A 17,433-nucleotide genomic window follows, 5' to 3' on the forward strand; every position below is an offset into this window, starting at 1 on the left:
GGGTACAGAACATTTAAGCAAAAAGCCAGACGAAGTTAGTTGCTTTTGTTCATTAATGCTGTGTTAAACATAGCTTTAAATCACCTTTCAGTTCCTCTTGATAAGCAAATTCATCCTTGGTAACGGTCTCATGTGCTTCTTGCAGACATATATTTGATGACTGGATGTGCTCTTTCTGTGTTGGAGGTTCATTGGATATCACTGTTGCTTCATCTTGTTGGCAGGATATAGGTTTTTCTTGAGTTGTGTGGTCAGAGCTCTCAGTTAGCAGTACACTGGAACAGTCTGCATCAATAGGAAAGTGCTCATCCATTCCACAAATTGGTGTGGAATTTGTCCTCGAGGCTAGGGATATTTCAAGTTATATGAAAAGAGACATGTATTACAATTGTGACACATTACATTGCATATTTTAAGTCAACTAAGCTAAACTGCACTTATGTATTTTATAGCCTTACAATCGATAATCTTACTATAGGTTTGTAGTGTTTTTCATATATCAAAATGTTTTTTTCTTTCTGCTAGAAGTTAAATTCAAGATGATACAATTGCATTTTTTAGTGAGATGATCTTTGTTAGATAAATATTTGGTGATATAATTTTACTGGGTGAATAATAATAAAATGCAGCTACATTATAGAACAGGGCAGTTTTTGTTTCTAAATTCAGTAAATGGATCCAAATAGACGAATGACGTTAAATGGTTGTTAGGTGGTAAATGTCAATGGCTTATATTTTGCTCTCATCATTATTTGCAGAATGATGGAGCTAACTATTTAAATCACCTTCAACATCCACCTTAAAAGCTAAGACATCTTGATCCAAATCACTCTCTTGTATTTGATTTGAGCCCTCATCTTCGGAAATTGAAGTACTCTTCTGGTTCATTGGTTGCAACTGTGGTTCCAGCTGTTGTAGCTGAGGTTGCAGTTGTGGTTGTATCTGGGGTTGTAGCATCGGTTGTATCTGGGGTTGTAGCATCGGTTGTATCTGGGGTTGTAGCATCGGTTGTAACTGTGGTTGTAGAATTGGTTGTAACTGTGGATGTAGCATCGGTTGTAACTGTGGATGTAGCATTGGTTGTAACTGTGGATGTAGCATTGGTTGTAACTGTGGATGTAGCATTGGTTGTAGCATAGGTTCTGGCTGCGGTTCCTCTTCGGTCAGTCTGAAGGTTGTTGGAATGGACATTTGGGTGCCTTCTCCAGATCTTTCCGCTGTGAGTTTGTTGTTCTCTTTTTCAGATCTGATCTCAGCCTCAGTTCCCGATCTTCTCAGGAACTCTTCTATAGTTGAGTGGTTTACACAAAGAAAAGTTGAAGTACTTTTCTGTCTTCGTAATCAGAAAAGCTTATAAAGACGTAGTTTTATCGATTGGTTAATTTTTAAGATTATTTCAAGATTGAAAAAAAATTAAGAGAGATGACCATATCACAGAGTGGTCTAAAAACAAGTCAAATATTGGTTAAAACACATATTAAAAACAAAACATGATTACGCAAGAAGTCAGATCACCAACTTTCATTCACTCAACCATTCATTCTGTATTCCAGTTCTCTATAATTCAGTCAGCACAATACTGATGATGATTCTGAATGAAACATGAACAAGATGACTCAAGCAAATGTAGACAGTGTACAGTATAGGTTTAAATGAAATGTGCTTCAATGAAGAATGAAGATATGTAAGTCTATAGAATGAGTGTTAGTTTGGAAGAAGGGTTTGCAGACCAACTGGATGTTGGATAAAGACAGGATAGCATGGATTAGTTTTGGGAGCAGTTTTGGGTAGGTAACCAAGATGCAGGGGACCAGCATCTCCAGGAAGAGCCATTGGATAGTTAAAACCACCCTTGTTAGTGGCACAGAGGTGCTGGGTTAAAGGCTTGGGTTGAGGTAGCATTATATCACCTTTTATATCCACAGTGCACTGGACAGAGTCATCATAGGTATCACCACTGAACACCTCATAGTGAGACAGTTCTGCTGTTAGGAAAGCCACAAAGAAAACAATAACTGACTTGCTTCAGTCATGTCAATGTTCCTAATTCAGAATGGCGTACAAGTAAGTGGCAAACCACCTTGGTCCATTTCAAACTGGATGGGATCATCTGGTGTCTTTGGGCTGTTTACTTCAAAAAGAGATGAATCAGGTGAGTGGATGATTAAAGTTCCTCTAGATGCATCTGAATGAATTTCAGGATCAGATTCAGGTTCAAATTCAGATTTAGATTCAAGTTCCAAATCAGGTTTAAATTCAGCTGCAGGTTCAGAATGAGGAAGCATGACCTCCTCATCTTTGGTCTGGCTGACATTTGGAGTGGGATCTGAGATCTCATAATGCAGTGCAGCAGGTTCCATTTCTTCATTGCATTTGGTCATCTCAACTTCAGGATCAGCCAAAAATCTTGGTGGTGGCACTACAGATGACCATTGATAGAGGAATGCTTTATTAAATGTGATTATTTTTCAAAACGCAGAAAGACAGAACCAATTATGGCCACTGAAACCAAGGGCATGTACAAGTAACAGTCAGAATACATTAAAAGAGAATAAAAAAGCTACGAAGAGCACACAATTGTTAGTTGTCACACAAAAACATTAAGAAGATTAGAAGCAAATATTTGAAAATCACCTTTGTCTTGTACATTAAACTGGATGACATCGCCCGTTCTCACACAGTCGTACCATCCAGAGTTAGAGGGCTGTGCTGTCTTGACAGCCAACGTCCTCCTGGTACACTCCAATTTGATATGAGGCTGACTTTTTGAGACGAGCTCTACACCATCCTTGTAACAACACACCTTGGCATTTGGATCTGAGATCTCACCTTGCATATCAGTGGAGTAGTCTGCTTCAACCAGCTGGTTCTTCACAGTGTCTGGTAATGTTGAGAACATCACCGGTGGGTCTAAAGGTGATCCGTTGCATTATTGAAGAATATACAGAATTAATATCCATTATTAAATGTTATCTAGACTGCCTAATCTGTGATTTCTCAGACCATCTGCCAAGTAGCAAGTTAAATAAAGTAATGCAAAACATGTAACATCTGTATCAAATCACTGCCCATAAGTTGGATGCATGGTGAGAGGCATGTCCATAACAGCGAAGCTAAGAGACGCAGACAACAAAAAAGCTTGAATTGTTAGTGTGCATCTAGTTTTGCAAATGTGTTACTGGATGTACAAGTTTCTCAAAAAGTCACAAATCACCTTTGATATCCACAGTGAACTGGACAGAGTCATCAGATGTTTCACAGCGGTACAATCCAGAATGACTAGGCTCAGCTGGATTGACTACCAGTGTCCTTGCATCTCCCTCTGACTGAATATCCAAACCAGTCTCTGGCTGAAGCTGTGTATTGTTGTGGAACCAGTGGACATGGACTGTAGGATCTGAGACCTTACAGTGGAGTTCAAAGTGGCCACCAGCTTCAGTGCATATATTCTTCTCAGATTCCGGAACAGCTGAGAATCTCACTGGTTCAGCTACAGATGATGGTTCGTATCAGAATCATCAAGAATTACAAGAAATTACCCAGATTAAAGGACCTATTGCTTTAAGATAACATGTACTGTAACAACTGAGTATACAAGAACATCATGACTGAAAAGATAATCCAAAATTGTAAAACTAAAGCAGAGAAAAAGGAGACAGAGGTAATGTACAACATAAAATCTTTGAAACATTTCTAAAGAATGTGACAAAAGCGCAACACAGAAAGCAGTGATTGTTAGTCGCATAATTGCAAGAAGACATAGAGTTAATTTGTAAGTCAGGAATAAAGATGGCAAATCACCTCTTATCTCCACTTGAAACTTGATGACATCATCCTTTGTTGTGCAGCTGTACACACCGGCATGAGATGGGTGTGCTGACTGAATACTGAGTGTTCTCATGCAGTCATCTGATTTGATGTCTACTCCAGATTCTACAAGGAGCTGATCCCCATCTTTGTACCACTGGACCTGTGCAGTAGAGTCTGAAATCTCGCACTGCAGAATAATGGGGCAGCCTGCTTCAATGCACTTTCTCCGCTTAACCTCTGGGACAGCTGAGAACCTCACAGGTGGGGCTATGGATATTTTAGAGTGTTTTAAGTCCCACTTTATGATTTCAATAGTCATTTTTTACATTTAATTTGAAATATATTTTAACATCTGTACAGTCTTAATCAACATTGTCATTGTCTTGCCATTTGTTTTTTGTCTGGCAAAATAAAAATGTAACTTAATTCACTTGTAAAAATATAAATCACCTTTAACATCCACATTGAAGTGGACAGCATCACCCCTTGTCTTGCAGCTATACACCCCTGAGTGGTAAAATTCAGCTGATTGGACAAACAGTTCCCTCTTTGTGCCCTCGGAATTGAAGTCTAGTCCACTTTGTGGCAGTAGTTTCGCACCATCTTTGTACCAGGAGACCTGGGCGAGTGGATCTGAGAGCTCACATTGCAGTGCTATTGTTGAGCCTGCTTCAATGGATTTGTTCCTCTCACCCTCCGGAAGAACTGAGAACCTCACTGGTGGGGCTATATGTGTTTTCATTCAGCAGTATTTAGTAAACTTTAGAGACTTGCAAGTGCAAGATTCTTTTATTGGACATATTCATTTGATTTTGAAAGGAGAAATAAGAACAAAAATGACTCACCCTCAACCTCCACATTAAACCTGATAACGTCATCAATAGCGTCGCAGCTGTACACTCCTGAGTGGGAAAAATCCGCTGATTGGATGACAATCCTCCTCATTGTTCCTTCTGATTGGATATGCAGACCTTCCATTGAATTAAGTTCAACACCATTCTTATACCAACGAACTGGAGCCTCAGGGTCTGACAGCTCACAGTAGAGTACTATAGGGTTGCCAACCTCCACAAATTTGTTTCGATCCATTTCAGAAAGTGGAGTGAACTTTACCAGTGGAGCTGATTAAGAGGAATATATACAACACAGCAATTGTAAATATCCTCATAAATATATCTCAATGCAAGGAAATCAAAGTTAAGTATTCACCTTGTATATACAAAGCAGCAGAATCTCGAATTCCGTAAGCAATGAAGGTGATCTCTGCTCCATTGTCTGTGTCTCGTACCCCGCGGATGCGTAGGGACTGGTGTGTACGTGAACGCCTTATTGAGAAGCGGTCATCGTCTTGAAGCTGATTTCCATTTAGAAACCAAGTGCCTATTACTGAGGCAGAGAGCTCAATGGTAAAACAGGCATCCTGGCCCTCTGGTACTAAAGCATCTTGTAGAGGTGCTTGGATTCTGGCAACTGGAACTAGAAAGAATGAGCTTTGTTAGTGTTTTCTTTATATGTATGCAATGGACAGCCTTATAAAGGAGCTTACCAAGGTGAACTGCTCGAGGGAACTCTACATTTCCACTCCTTCCATATTTGTTGACACTGCAAATCCGAAATCTGTAGTCTGCCTCGCATGGAACACTGTCGCCAAGAATCTCCACTGAGGTTGCAGAGTCTGTAGTCAAACATTGCAGCCACTCTTGTGAGCCAACCTCTTGTCTCTCAATTATGTACCCTGAAGGTGGATTCTTTCGAGAGTCTTGTGCTGGAAACCAGGAAAGAAGAGCTGCATTCGCTCGTTCTGTGTTTATCTGTACCCCAATTGGACAGCTTGGTGGACAGTGCCTTGCCGCTGAAATTAGCCCAAGAGAAGAAGAGGTTTGTTTAAAAAAAAAAAATACATTTGGGCATTCTGGAATACAAGTGTTTACATATTAATAATTCCAAAGAAAAGTTGTCATACCTTTCACCCGTAGCTGAGATGAAGTTTTTGATCTACCCACATAGAACATGACCAAGCCAGAGTCTTGTGGTGTGGTGTTTACAAAGACCAAAATGTGTGTCCTTCCAAAAGATTTGAGAATGGTCTGATGGGTCTCCCTTAGCTCTGTTCCATCTTTGTACCAATGAATGTCCATTTCCTCCTCCTCCACCTCCACACAGAAGGCTGCATTTTCCCCCTCCAGGACATCAACTTTTCGTGGCAGCTTTCTTACTATAGTGCCTTCAAGAGAGTCACTTAAGTTATACAACTGCAAATGCTAATCAGATGAATTTGTTTTCCCAGACAGATGATGGCAAATAAATATAACTTTTTTGTTTTACCTTTGACTGCTACCTCTGCAATGCTTCTACCCCCATCAGCCATCTCGCATAGATAAATCCCATCGTCATCAACTCCAATATCACGAATTGTCAGTCGACGCTTTGTCCCCCACTCTTCCATCCCATATTTGGCTCCAGGCTGTAGTCGTCTGTCTTCTAAGTACCATGTGATTGGAACAGAGTCCTCAGGAACTTCACACTCAAGAACAGCCAAGTCTCTCTCCCATACTTGCAAGTCGTTGAGTGGCTGCTTAAATCGAACAGGTGGCTCTGTCACAAGAAGGAAGGACCCAAAAAGGAGAGTTTTAAAGGTTTCCTTTATGTCAGTAATCGATAGATCTGCATTCCCTCAGAGATACATTGCACACATTACCTTACCCTACTGACAATAACCAGCACATGTAGTGTTTTGCATACTGATGTGCTGGTGTCCCCAGCATGCTTTTTAACAAACTTAGCCAGCAAGACTTCCTTGATAGAACAGCTTCACCAGACAAACCATGCTGGTCGAAAAGCACGTTTTTCTCGTGAACTGCATGTTAACCTTTTATAACAACACCAGCATACACTAGCCTCAATCAGCATGGATATTCATGCATGTGTAACCCCTCCTATTCTACTCGCACCGCTCTGAGCGGGATTCAAACTGGTGTTTCCTTACTAGCTGGCCTCTGTTACACATGGAAATTCAAAGTAATCTAGTTGATACTGCTTTTCTTTGTCCAGTAGTGGCTTTGAGGTAATCTGTAATCAGTAATGATGTTGCTTTTGTATTATTATACTATTATATTTTGGAAAGTACTGTTTGTACTGTATTTTTAAATTTTTAAATTTAAAATATCTAAAAATTCTTTGAGAATCAACCCTGCTTAAAGATATTTAGACTAGTTTTCAGAGAATGTATCTTTAATAGGAGGGTATTTTGTGGTGTTCAATGATTTTAAGTAAACAAGTTTAAAAACAATCTGCCAGCGCAGTAAGGCTCACATTGAAGAAAACATTTATGAAAACTTAAGATTTATACAAGTCTTAAGACTTTAGCAGTTTTGCTTCTCAAATATACTTAAAAAAAAGGATTTTTAAGTTTTTATCCTGGAAAATTTGTAAAAAAGACAAAATAAAATCCCATTAAGTTATTTTTTTGTGGTGTACCTTGCTTTTTTTTTAGGTTATGTCTTGACACCACATCCTTGACATTATTGATGTATTTTTTTGTCTTGTTCGTGCTTGCTTTAGTAGTCATACCTTCAATTTAGCCTTGGTGACTCGAAACCCTTTTGAGCATTATGGTGTTGCCTGGCTCTGATACAATATAGTCATGCAAAGCAATCAGTTTTGACTGTTTTATGGTCCATGTGAGAAATATGATCTTGCCTCCAGAGATTTCTATCACATGTGTGGGCCTCAGGCCTTTCAAAGCTTAAGTGATTTTGCAGATATAGGACTGGATGGAATCTATTTCATGTTAATGAGTTTGGCCTGGTCAGGTAATTTTAAAGCTCCCTTGATGCATTTCCTACAACTGAATCATCATAAAAGTTACTGTTGATTAGGGAACCAAATGCTTGACACAACAGCTGGCAACTGGCTTATTAATGGTACAGGCCATATAAACTGTATGTTAAACTAATATATACTGTATAATGTTATAGATCAGGTGGTAAAACCATAAAATTGTATTGAATTTGTATTTGTACTGTATTTATCGTATTCCAAATGAGGTGACTCTTACCTTTGACAATAAGGTGTACAGCACTCAGGGTTTGGCCTGCAGTGTTTGAAGCAGAACAGACATAAACTCCATTGTCCTGTTGTTTGCAGTAGAGAACTTTAAGTGTGAAGTAACCCTCTCTGTCTTCATACAGGAGATACCGTCTCCCAGACAAGATAAGTCTCCCATCTTTCCTCCATAATATTTCTGGTTTTGGCTTCCCAGTTACATAGCAACGAAACTTTGCATGTTTCCCTTCTGTCACTGCAAACATTTTCACTTTGGCTGAGTTTGGTAGTAGGTCATCTTTCAGCCTTGTTGCAACTTGCCTACCACTTCTTTGTTTTCCCTGATGTGCTTTCCAGTGGCCATTAGTGTATCCATTACGGTTCCCATCATCTTCGTGTCCTGGTCCTGCATCCACCAACAGCACAGCCCCTGCCAGACTCTCTCCAAATTCATTCCTGGCCTTACACGTGTACACCCCTCCGTCTGGTGCTCTTGTCTTGAAAATCTTTAGCTGGAACCACCCTCCATCCTGATAGCTGATGGTGAAATGTGTGCTCTCAAAGATCTCATTCAACTTCTTGCCATCCTTCTCCCAAATCACTTCTGGTCGAGGGTTTCCCCATAGCTTACAGGAGAACATTGCATCCTCTCCTCGTCCAACCCTAGTCGAGAGGGGCTTGATGAGGAAGCGCGGCTTATTTTCCTCCCGAAATTCCTTCTCCTGTGCTTCGCCTTCTACTTTCAAAGTGGCTGCTGCGTACGTCTCTCCAATACAGTTCTTGGCCTTACAGATGTATTGTCCACTGTCCTCCTTTGTCACAGAAGTTATGATAAGGTTGTAGACATTGCCATCCTCAAACACCCGGTATCTGCCCTCTGGGTGAATCTTCTCATTGTTTCTCTCCCATATAACTGCTGGTCTGGGATCCCCACTGATCTGGCATTTCAGAACTGCATCTGTGCCACTCTGTACAACCACTGGACGAGGGTAGGCTAGGAACCGTGGCGCTCCACCAAACACATCCATCCCTGCTCACTTGCCAACCTCCACTCAGAGGGACAGGCTACAGGCATTCAGTCTCTTTATCACTCTAAAAGAATTTTGTTGTCCAGCCGTTTATCAAGTAAGACTCTAAATCATAACAACAAAAAAATACACTTAATATATGATTTGATAATAACCAGCCATTTCATACATGTATATAATACTGCATGTAAATACCAGGGTTGTGCACCATTCAAAATTCCAGTTCAGATCCTGAATTTGAATTGAGGTAGCAAACAGTATTGAATTTGAATATAAAGAAGAGCAATTATAATGAATTTGTAACTTGTTTGATAGTTTTGAAAGACATTAGCATTCGAGTTGTTCCGATTCCGATACTAGTATCGGAAATGCCGCCGATACCAATAAAAATGCTGGCATCGGTATCGGCGAGTACTTCTACCCATGTACCGATCCGATACCAATTTCCTTAAACAATAACTAGTTATGCACGCTAGCTTTGCATAACGCTGCAAATCGGAGATCAATTCTTCTTCGCTGCTCTAAACAGTGGTTGCTTGTGGCGACACAGGAAGTTGTGCTGTTGCCACACAAGCAACCACTGTTTAGAGCAGCGAAGAAGAAAACGCGCGCGCGATAGCAGTATGTCCGCTGTTTAGCAGTACGAGTAATTTAAGGTAACAACACGAGTAACTTAAGCATTTGAAGACGCGTCACCCCGCAGAACACGATTACACAAAGGCAAGGGCAGAGAAGGATGAGCCGCGCCAGAATCAACAATCTCTGAAAGCTTCATTCAAACAAAGAGAAAAGTTTTCAAAAGACAGCCAACGAGCGATAAATATAACCGACAGCATGTATTGAGTTTATTGTTCTGGATGACCAGCCGCGGTCAAAACTGAAATGCCGTTTATTTAACAAAATTGTTTATGGACTTTAAATTATAAAGAGATTATTTTCTTATATTTTTCATATATCATTTTTTAGATTCCTAGATTTATTTGTTGCACTTTTTTATGCAGTTATATTGTAAAACTAAAATACCCTTTTCAGTTTACAGTATTAGTGTGTGGTTGCATTTTAAGTTCTTTTTCACTTAAGAAAGATAAATAATATATTGCTGTGAAATGTATGTCAGATAATAAAAATACTCTAGTTCACAGTATGTATTTGTTCATGTTTAATTAAGGGATAAGTCTGAAACACGGCATAAAATAATTCTATCAATTCATACAGTGCTAGTATGAATTGCAGCTGTATAGATACTGTACACACCCAGGTATCGGATCAGTACTCGGTATCGGCCGATACCCTGAGTCCAGGTATCGGAATCGGTATCGGGAAGGGAAAAAGGGTATCGGAACATCTCTAATTTGCATTAAAATGGGAAGTTTATAGGCCTTAGACATGTAGGTGTAGTGGAATTCTTTACTTTTGAATTCCACTAAACCCTGGTAAATACAGTCTTATCAAATAACAAAAGTCTAAAGGCCACCAGTACCTAAATAGTCAGTCAAACAGGAAATCATTTAATGTAATTAATTTAGGAAATCTGCAGAACTTGTATTTCAGCAATTTTCATGTTAGTTTGTTTATTGCATAATGCTGCCTTAAACAGCGTTATATCTAACAAATTACTTGTCTAAATCAAACTTAGCTTTACTGTATGTTAAGCTCTGTTGTATATAACAAATTAATTTTATCGAAATAGAATTAATTTTACCGCTCTGTTTTACTGCAGAGTTGCTTCTTGCCATCGTGATCGTGGGCACACCTCTTCCAAAGCCAAATCATTACAGGTACATATAAGTTGTTTGATATTATATAAAGGTCATAATTATTATATTTTTAAAGCAAAATTACAATTGACATTTGACTTTTTGCCATAATTTACTAAAGTAATATGGTTCACTGTTAGTTAAAACTTTCAACAAGGAACACCTGACTTGACCTGTCATAGCAATAATTGTCTGTTAACAGTATTTTTTCTCTCATATCTTCTCGGAAAAAGAGAAAAATTGATAACCAAACTTTTCATGTCCCAATAATTTTGGAAGACTGCATTAGCTATTTCTCAAATCTTCAACAATCCGCTGAAGTATACAGACTGATTAAAAACTAATTGTTGAGTTTGGGTGTTGGTATGTGCACTAGTGCGATTTGATAGTGTGGGCTCTCCCCAGAGAGCAAGGATACTATTACACTAGAATACTTGATGCCCAGAACTTTCTTAGAAATTATGCCTTGTGTGAGAAGAGCTCTAGAGGTGTACTGTCTTTTAGCCCTATTGCAACAGCGGCCACAACACATAACTAACACAGCTGGTGCTGTATTTCAATGGGAAAGTTCTTTATATAGTCTGCCCTAAATAAAGACCTGTGAGAGGGCATGTGTCAGGTATCACAAAGCACACCACAGAACACGCGTGCACATACAACACAGGTCTCGCACACTCACGCAGGACACACCCCATGGGGACCTCTCAGTCAAAATATGCTATGCCTCTCACACCCCTTTTAGCAAATGCAGTTACGAATTTAGCTGTTAAATGTCATTGTCAAAATTAGTTTGTTTGTCATTCGTTTCAGGAAAAAAACACTTGCTCTGTACTATTAAGTGATATCTTCCTCTGAAAATATCTGTTGCATATGAAGTAATCCAGATCATGTTGGTTTAATATGCCCTCATGATTAATGTTTTTTTAATGTGTGGCTTCTCAGTTTCAATCATGCTGCAAGTTTGGCCTCTGATGGGGTGTACAGGGGGATGTTTATTCGCTAGGGCTGGTTTATCTGTTTTAGGATGGCATAGCACATGAATCGCTAGTCTTGGGAATCTATGACGCACAGCTAACTTCAGGAAAACGATCCGGTTATAAGTTTCCTCCTCAGAACCTTAAACGTCTGCTAGTTATTCATCATGTTACACATATAAGTTTGCTACGCTACAAACAAGACAACAAAATATGATATATGTAACACGTAACACTTTATTTTGATGGTCCCTTTTGAACATTATGTTGACTATAAGTAACATTGCATTCCAACTAACTCCCATTAGAGTATTAGTCTGCTTAATTTCTGCTAACACTTTATTGTGATTGTCCTCCAACAGACATTCTACTGACTATTAGTAACTTTGTAACTACATGTCAACTAACTCCCATGAGAGTTTTAGTAGACTGTCTGCTTAATATCCGCTAACTCTTTATTGTGATTGTCCTCCAACAGACATTCTACTGACTATAAGTAACTTTGCAACTACATGTCAACTAATTCTAACCCTACCAGTCTACCATTACTACTAACACTCTAATAAGAGTTAGTACACATGTAGGTGCAACATTACTTATAGTCAACAGAATGTGTTAAAGTGACCATCAAAATAAAGTGAGAGTGCAATTGAAGAGCTTTAAACACTAATTATATTAGTATACTGCATACTGCATATTTTCTTAAGAAAACAGGTGTTCAGATGTTCCACAATGTAATCAACAGGAACAGCAGGTACTCTTATTATATCTCCAACTGTTAAAGGTTTAAATGTATAACATCACCAATCTAGATCAGGAATTTCCCCTAGGACTTTAAAAGGAGATTAACCTCCTGTTTGTGCTCCTAATTTAATTAGACTGACCTTTGACCTCAGGCAAACTGCACTTTGTAACATTAACATATCCTACCTCTCTTCAGTCCTCAGAGACAAATGTCAATATACATTCCTCGGCAACCAGCTTCTCCTGCTTCACTGGCCCTCACTTCAAGCTCTAGTTTTTTTGTTTTTTTTTTACAGAATAATCCTTTTCCACTTCGGTAAGTTTGTTGCGGTATGTTCTCCTCATTAACATCTAGTCAGTGTCACCTGCCCATTTTGCCAAGGGTTTTAAGTGCCCCTTTTAAGAAGGTTTTAGCCTTATCAGACCGCTTTCCTTTGAACACTCCAGCAGTCCCACGATCTCTGTGGCGTTTAGTCCTGAGGCACCCCTAGTGTTATTGTTCGTAGAAGACTGTTAAATGCTTTTGCAGCTGCTGCTGTCCCCTAAAATACTGGCAGCCTCGATGACAGCAGTGAAGATAAGTCAGGCTCTCCATTCACTTGCTCGCAGTGGCTAAAGATAGGTTGGATTGCTCGTCCTGGGCAGATTGCTTGACTTACTTGAGACCTTGCAATAAAATCTAAGGAGAAGGGCAGCAGCCTTCTGGCCTCCTGAAAACTTTAAACATTTAGTTGAATGTTCAGAACCTTTTGTTTATGGCAGCAGTGTCAGCGTAGTCACCTGAAGGCATTCAGAAACCGCAGAGGATTCCTGGTAATGGTCATAATTTTATGGGATCTGTCATCAGCCTTAGTAGATGTAGCCCTGCAAATGATTTAGACAAGTATGCTGATCACACGTAATCTGTTTGAAAACAACATATGATGTAAATGACGTTGTGTCTGCTGTCAGCTATGATCTGACACTACTGACATAGCCGATGGTGTTATTTTGAAATGCATTATGCATTTCATTGTCAGAGAAGGTACAACAAAGTGTCCTTAATTAAGCTCAGCAACTGTGAAATGCCTCTGCGGAAAACATCCAAAAACGAAGCATTCAAAGAAAAGATCCAGAGGGGTGCTGCGTGCACGTGTGATGAGGCTTATGAATGTGTGAGGGTGAACACAGAGAGCAGTGACCCCTCAGCTGTTTAGAGTCTCACGTCTCACAGGCTCAACGCTGTCTCCTCTGATTTCAGCCATTGGAAGTAATCTGATCTTACCCTGAACCCTGAAACCAGCATCCTGGCAATGAAACGGTTTGTTCAAGCCACTTTGTGAAAACCTGCAGGGATTAGCGGTCCTGTTTTTGAAAATTCTAAATTCCCCCAGCTGCTAAAGAAGATATTAGCAAGTGCATCGTTTCTTTGTGTTGCAACCTGTTGCAATAAGGACTCTGCTAAAGGAATAATTGTAAAAACAACACTGAGAGTCACTAATAGCTATGCTTTGCTGATAAAGACCCAGTGAAAGGGCAAGACGACCCATGTTGTCTTCCATGTCAACATTTTCTGTTGAAACCGGAAGTTTGGGTAAAAGCTTTAGTTGTTTTAGATGGTAATATGATTTGCTGCAAGATGTAGGTGTATGAGGGGGAAAGAGTAATTGACAACTGCATTTACTTACAGGTGTGAGTCTGGAAATGTCCCGTCCAAACAACAAGTCAAGCCCATATTCTCTTACCAGTAACCACAGCAACAGTGACCAAAGTAATATAAAAAATGGCGATGTCCATGAAAGTGAAAAGTCTTATTATTATTGATATGACAAGAGTCCAATCGAATCCGTCAAACCTTCATTAACTGACAGCAGCTTTTATATCTGGAGCATTTGCGTTGCGCGTAGAACACAAAACTGATGGGCGCAGCTCCGGTGGAGAACAGTGACTGTTACCTAAAACCTTCAGATGACACACAGCTCATATATGCGTTGCTGTAAGTTACATAAAGCGAATCTGAAAGTGCATCTCTGGAGAGCACTAAATGGCTCGCTCCTTCCCTCTGCTGGCAGGATAACAGCTGTTATTATCCAGTTATCTTATTTTAGATGCCGTTTTAACAATTTTGTCTGAAACCTTTTAGTTTTACCTCATGATTCTACCAAAGTAATAAAATATGAATCTGCCTATGATGTTTCTTTCCCATAATAATCAGAGTAATCTGTTTGCTGGTTATCAAACTGAGCTGAAATTGTCACAAAGTTCTTTTCTTTCTGAGTAGAGGTAGTCTAATTTAGGAAAGTGTCGTCATTGCTTTATAAGCGTCTTTCTTCTGACTGGCTCAGACATGTTGTAAGATCTTGGCTGCTTGCCTGCCAGAACTATCCAAGCGTATTTCTAGCCATTTGTTTACAAAGGTGGCCACTGGTCCGACAAGTGATATCTCATTTTCTTAGAAAACATTGGTTTATCTGTGGTAACCAAGCATATGATAGATCGAGGCACAGAGACAAAGATATGTCAAAAAGTGTAAAACATCTCTACTCACAAAGTTGTAAATGGTTTAAATCTGAGCTCCCCCAAAGAGGGAATGGCAGTAAACAATGACCGATGAATACTGGGCATTTATTTACATTATTGAGCATATACACTCCTGGACAAAATCTTAAGACCGGGGGAAACATTACCAGTATTCGCATTTCGCGCTGGTGGATCGTTAACGGGTTGTAAGTACTGCTTCAAAATGCCAAAAGAAGAAACAGGAGCAAGAGACACAAAAATATAGAGTAGGCAATTTATTGAAAACTGCATTTAAACCAAAACAGGCTGTTCATCAGCTGATCAAATGTTTAAGACCATAGCCTTAAAAAGGTCAAATCTGCACAAAAATATGGCTTTCATGTCATTGTCCTTCAGGCAGTCACACTGTCATGATCTCCTGATGGCAAACGTAAAAAGGCTTTTTCTCTTTGAACGTGGCAGGATTGTTGACCTGCACAAGCAAGGCCTTTTGCAACGCGCCATCGCTGCCGAGGTTGGACGCAGTAAGACAGTCATTTTACATTTCTTAAAAGATCCTGAGAGTTATGAGACAAAGAAGTCAAGTGCTAGACCCCAAAAAATGTCATCTGCACTGAGCCTTGTTCACGGTTGTCCGTGAAGACACAGGTCGATCCTCAACCCAAATTAACGCCCTTACTTATGCTGACTGCAGCCCAATAACCATAAGACGTCATCTGTGAGAGAAGGGCTTAAAGAACAAAAAATGTCTTCAAAGGCCACATCTCCTCACACGCCACAAACTTGCCCATATGGAATTTGGGGTGCTTGATCTGGGGTGCTTTATCCTTCAATGGGAAAATGGAGCTTTAGGTTGTGCAGGGGCGTCAAACGGCGGCTGGCTCTGGACATGTTGCAGTGGGCATCCCTCTTGACTGAGGGCCCTTATCTGTGCAGTAATGACTGGGTCTTTCAACAGGACAACACTGCAGTTCACAACGCCTGCCTGACGAAGGACTTCTTCCAGGAGAATAACGTCGCTCTTTTGGACCATCCTGCGTGTTCCCCTGATCTAAATCCCATTGAGAACCTTTTGGGATGGATGGCAAGGGAAGTTTACAAAAACGGACGACAGTTCCAGACCGTGGATGCCCTTCGTGAAGCCATCTTCACCACATGGAGCAACGTTCCCACCAACCTCCTGGAAACAGTCCCATCAAGCATGCTGAAACGAGTGTTTGAGTGATCACCAAGAACGGTGGGGCTACTCACTACTGAGTCCTTTTTTTTACACTTTTAGTTCTGTTGTAGGTTTTTTGGGGGGCTATGGTCTTAAACTTTTGATCAGCTGATGAACAGCCTGTTTGAGATTAAATACAGTTTTCAATAAATTGCCTTCTCTCTATTTTTTGTCTCTTGCTTCTGTTTCTTCTTTTGGCATTTTGAAGCAGTACTTACAACCCGGTAACGATCCACCAGCGTGAAATGCAAATACTGGTAATGTTTCCACCGGTCTTAAGATTTCGTTCAGGAGTGTATATATACAGTTAGGTCCATATATATTTGGGCACAGGCACAATTTTCATAATTTTGGCTCTGTATGCCACCAGAATAAAATTAAAATGAAACGATGATGAATTTAAAGTGCAGACTTTCAGCTTTAATTCAAGAGGTTGAACAAAAATATCAAGTAAACATTTTAGAAACTGCAACCATTTTTATACACAGTCCCCCCATTTTCGGGGGCTCAAATGTAATTGGACAAATTTATATAATCATAAATAAAATGTTTATTTTTTAATATTTTGTTGAGAATCCTTTGCAGACAATGACTGCCTGAATTCTGGAACTCATGGACATCACCAAAGACTGGGTCTCCTGCTTTTTGTGATGCTTTGCCAGCCCTTAATTGCAGCTATCTTCAGTTGTTGTTTGTTCGTGGGTCTTTCTGCCTTTAGTTTTGCCTTCAGAAAGTGAAATGCATGCTCGATCGGGTTGAGATCAGGTGACTGACTCGGCCATTGCAGAATTTTCCACTTCTTTACCTTAAAAAACTCCTGGGTGCTTTTGCAGTGTGTTTTGGATCATTGTCCATCTGTACCGTGAAGCGCCTTTCAACCAACTTTGCTGCATTTGGCTGAAACTGGGCAGACAGTGTATTCCTATACACTTCAGAATTCATCCGGCTGCTTCTGTCTTCTGTCACATCATCAATAAACACCAGTGATCCAGTGCCACTGGAAGCCAGCATGCCCATGCCATCACACCGCCTCCACCATGTTTTTCAGATGACGTTGTATGCTTTGGATCATGAGATGTTCCAAGCCTTCTCCATACTGTTTTCTTCTCGTCATTTTGGTACAGGTTGATCTTAGTTTCATCTGTCCAAAGAATGCTTTTCCAGAACTGGTCAGGCTTTTTTAGATGTTTTTTGGCATAGTCGAATCTGACCTTTCTATTCTTGATGCTTATGAATGGTTTGCACCTTGTGGTTAACCTTCTGTATTTGCTCTTGTGAAGTCTTCTCTTGATTGTAGACTTTGACTCTACCTCCTGGAGAGTGTCCTTCACTTGGCTGGATGTTGTGAATGGGTTTTT

At 40.0% G+C, this 17,433-nt stretch overlaps 1 protein-coding gene across 17 annotated transcripts in view; it reads right to left on the minus strand.

Moving 5' to 3' along the window:
* The window catches only part of obsl1b (obscurin like cytoskeletal adaptor 1b), a 31,328-nt gene extending 18,451 nt beyond the window's left edge, over window positions 1-12,877 (minus strand). For 4 of the 17 annotated variants that reach the window (XM_056237747.1, XM_056237744.1, XM_056237745.1 and 1 more), the window contains exons 1-15: window positions 12,544-12,876; window positions 7,868-8,987; window positions 6,136-6,405; window positions 5,774-6,034; window positions 5,357-5,662; window positions 5,020-5,286; window positions 4,656-4,931; window positions 4,261-4,536; window positions 3,802-4,077; window positions 3,215-3,490; window positions 2,635-2,910; window positions 2,081-2,419; window positions 1,911-1,985; window positions 786-1,286; window positions 85-345 (exon numbers count right to left, since the gene is read on the minus strand). In XM_056237747.1, the coding sequence (XP_056093722.1) occupies window positions 85-345; window positions 786-1,286; window positions 1,911-1,985; window positions 2,081-2,419; window positions 2,635-2,910; window positions 3,215-3,490; window positions 3,802-4,077; window positions 4,261-4,536; window positions 4,656-4,931; window positions 5,020-5,286; window positions 5,357-5,662; window positions 5,774-6,034; window positions 6,136-6,405; window positions 7,868-8,882 (4,675 nt within the window). In that variant the 5' untranslated portion in view covers window positions 8,883-8,987; window positions 12,544-12,876. Of the gene's footprint in view, window positions 1-84; window positions 346-785; window positions 1,287-1,910; window positions 1,986-2,080; window positions 2,420-2,634; window positions 2,911-3,214; window positions 3,491-3,801; window positions 4,078-4,260; window positions 4,537-4,655; window positions 4,932-5,019; window positions 5,287-5,356; window positions 5,663-5,773; window positions 6,035-6,135; window positions 6,406-7,867; window positions 8,988-12,543 lie in introns of all 17 variants that reach the window. The other 13 variants (XM_056237740.1, XM_056237741.1, XM_056237737.1 and 10 more) reach the window with 11 other exon arrangements.
* Between the last annotated feature and the right edge of the window lie 4,556 nt (window positions 12,878-17,433).

The sequence above is a fragment of the Rhinichthys klamathensis genome, unplaced genomic scaffold (genome assembly GCF_029890125.1).
Source record: "Rhinichthys klamathensis goyatoka isolate OS25496 unplaced genomic scaffold, OSU_Roscu_1.1 h1tg000497l_1, whole genome shotgun sequence".
In the NCBI taxonomy this organism is placed as follows: Eukaryota; Metazoa; Chordata; class Actinopteri; order Cypriniformes; family Leuciscidae; genus Rhinichthys; species Rhinichthys klamathensis.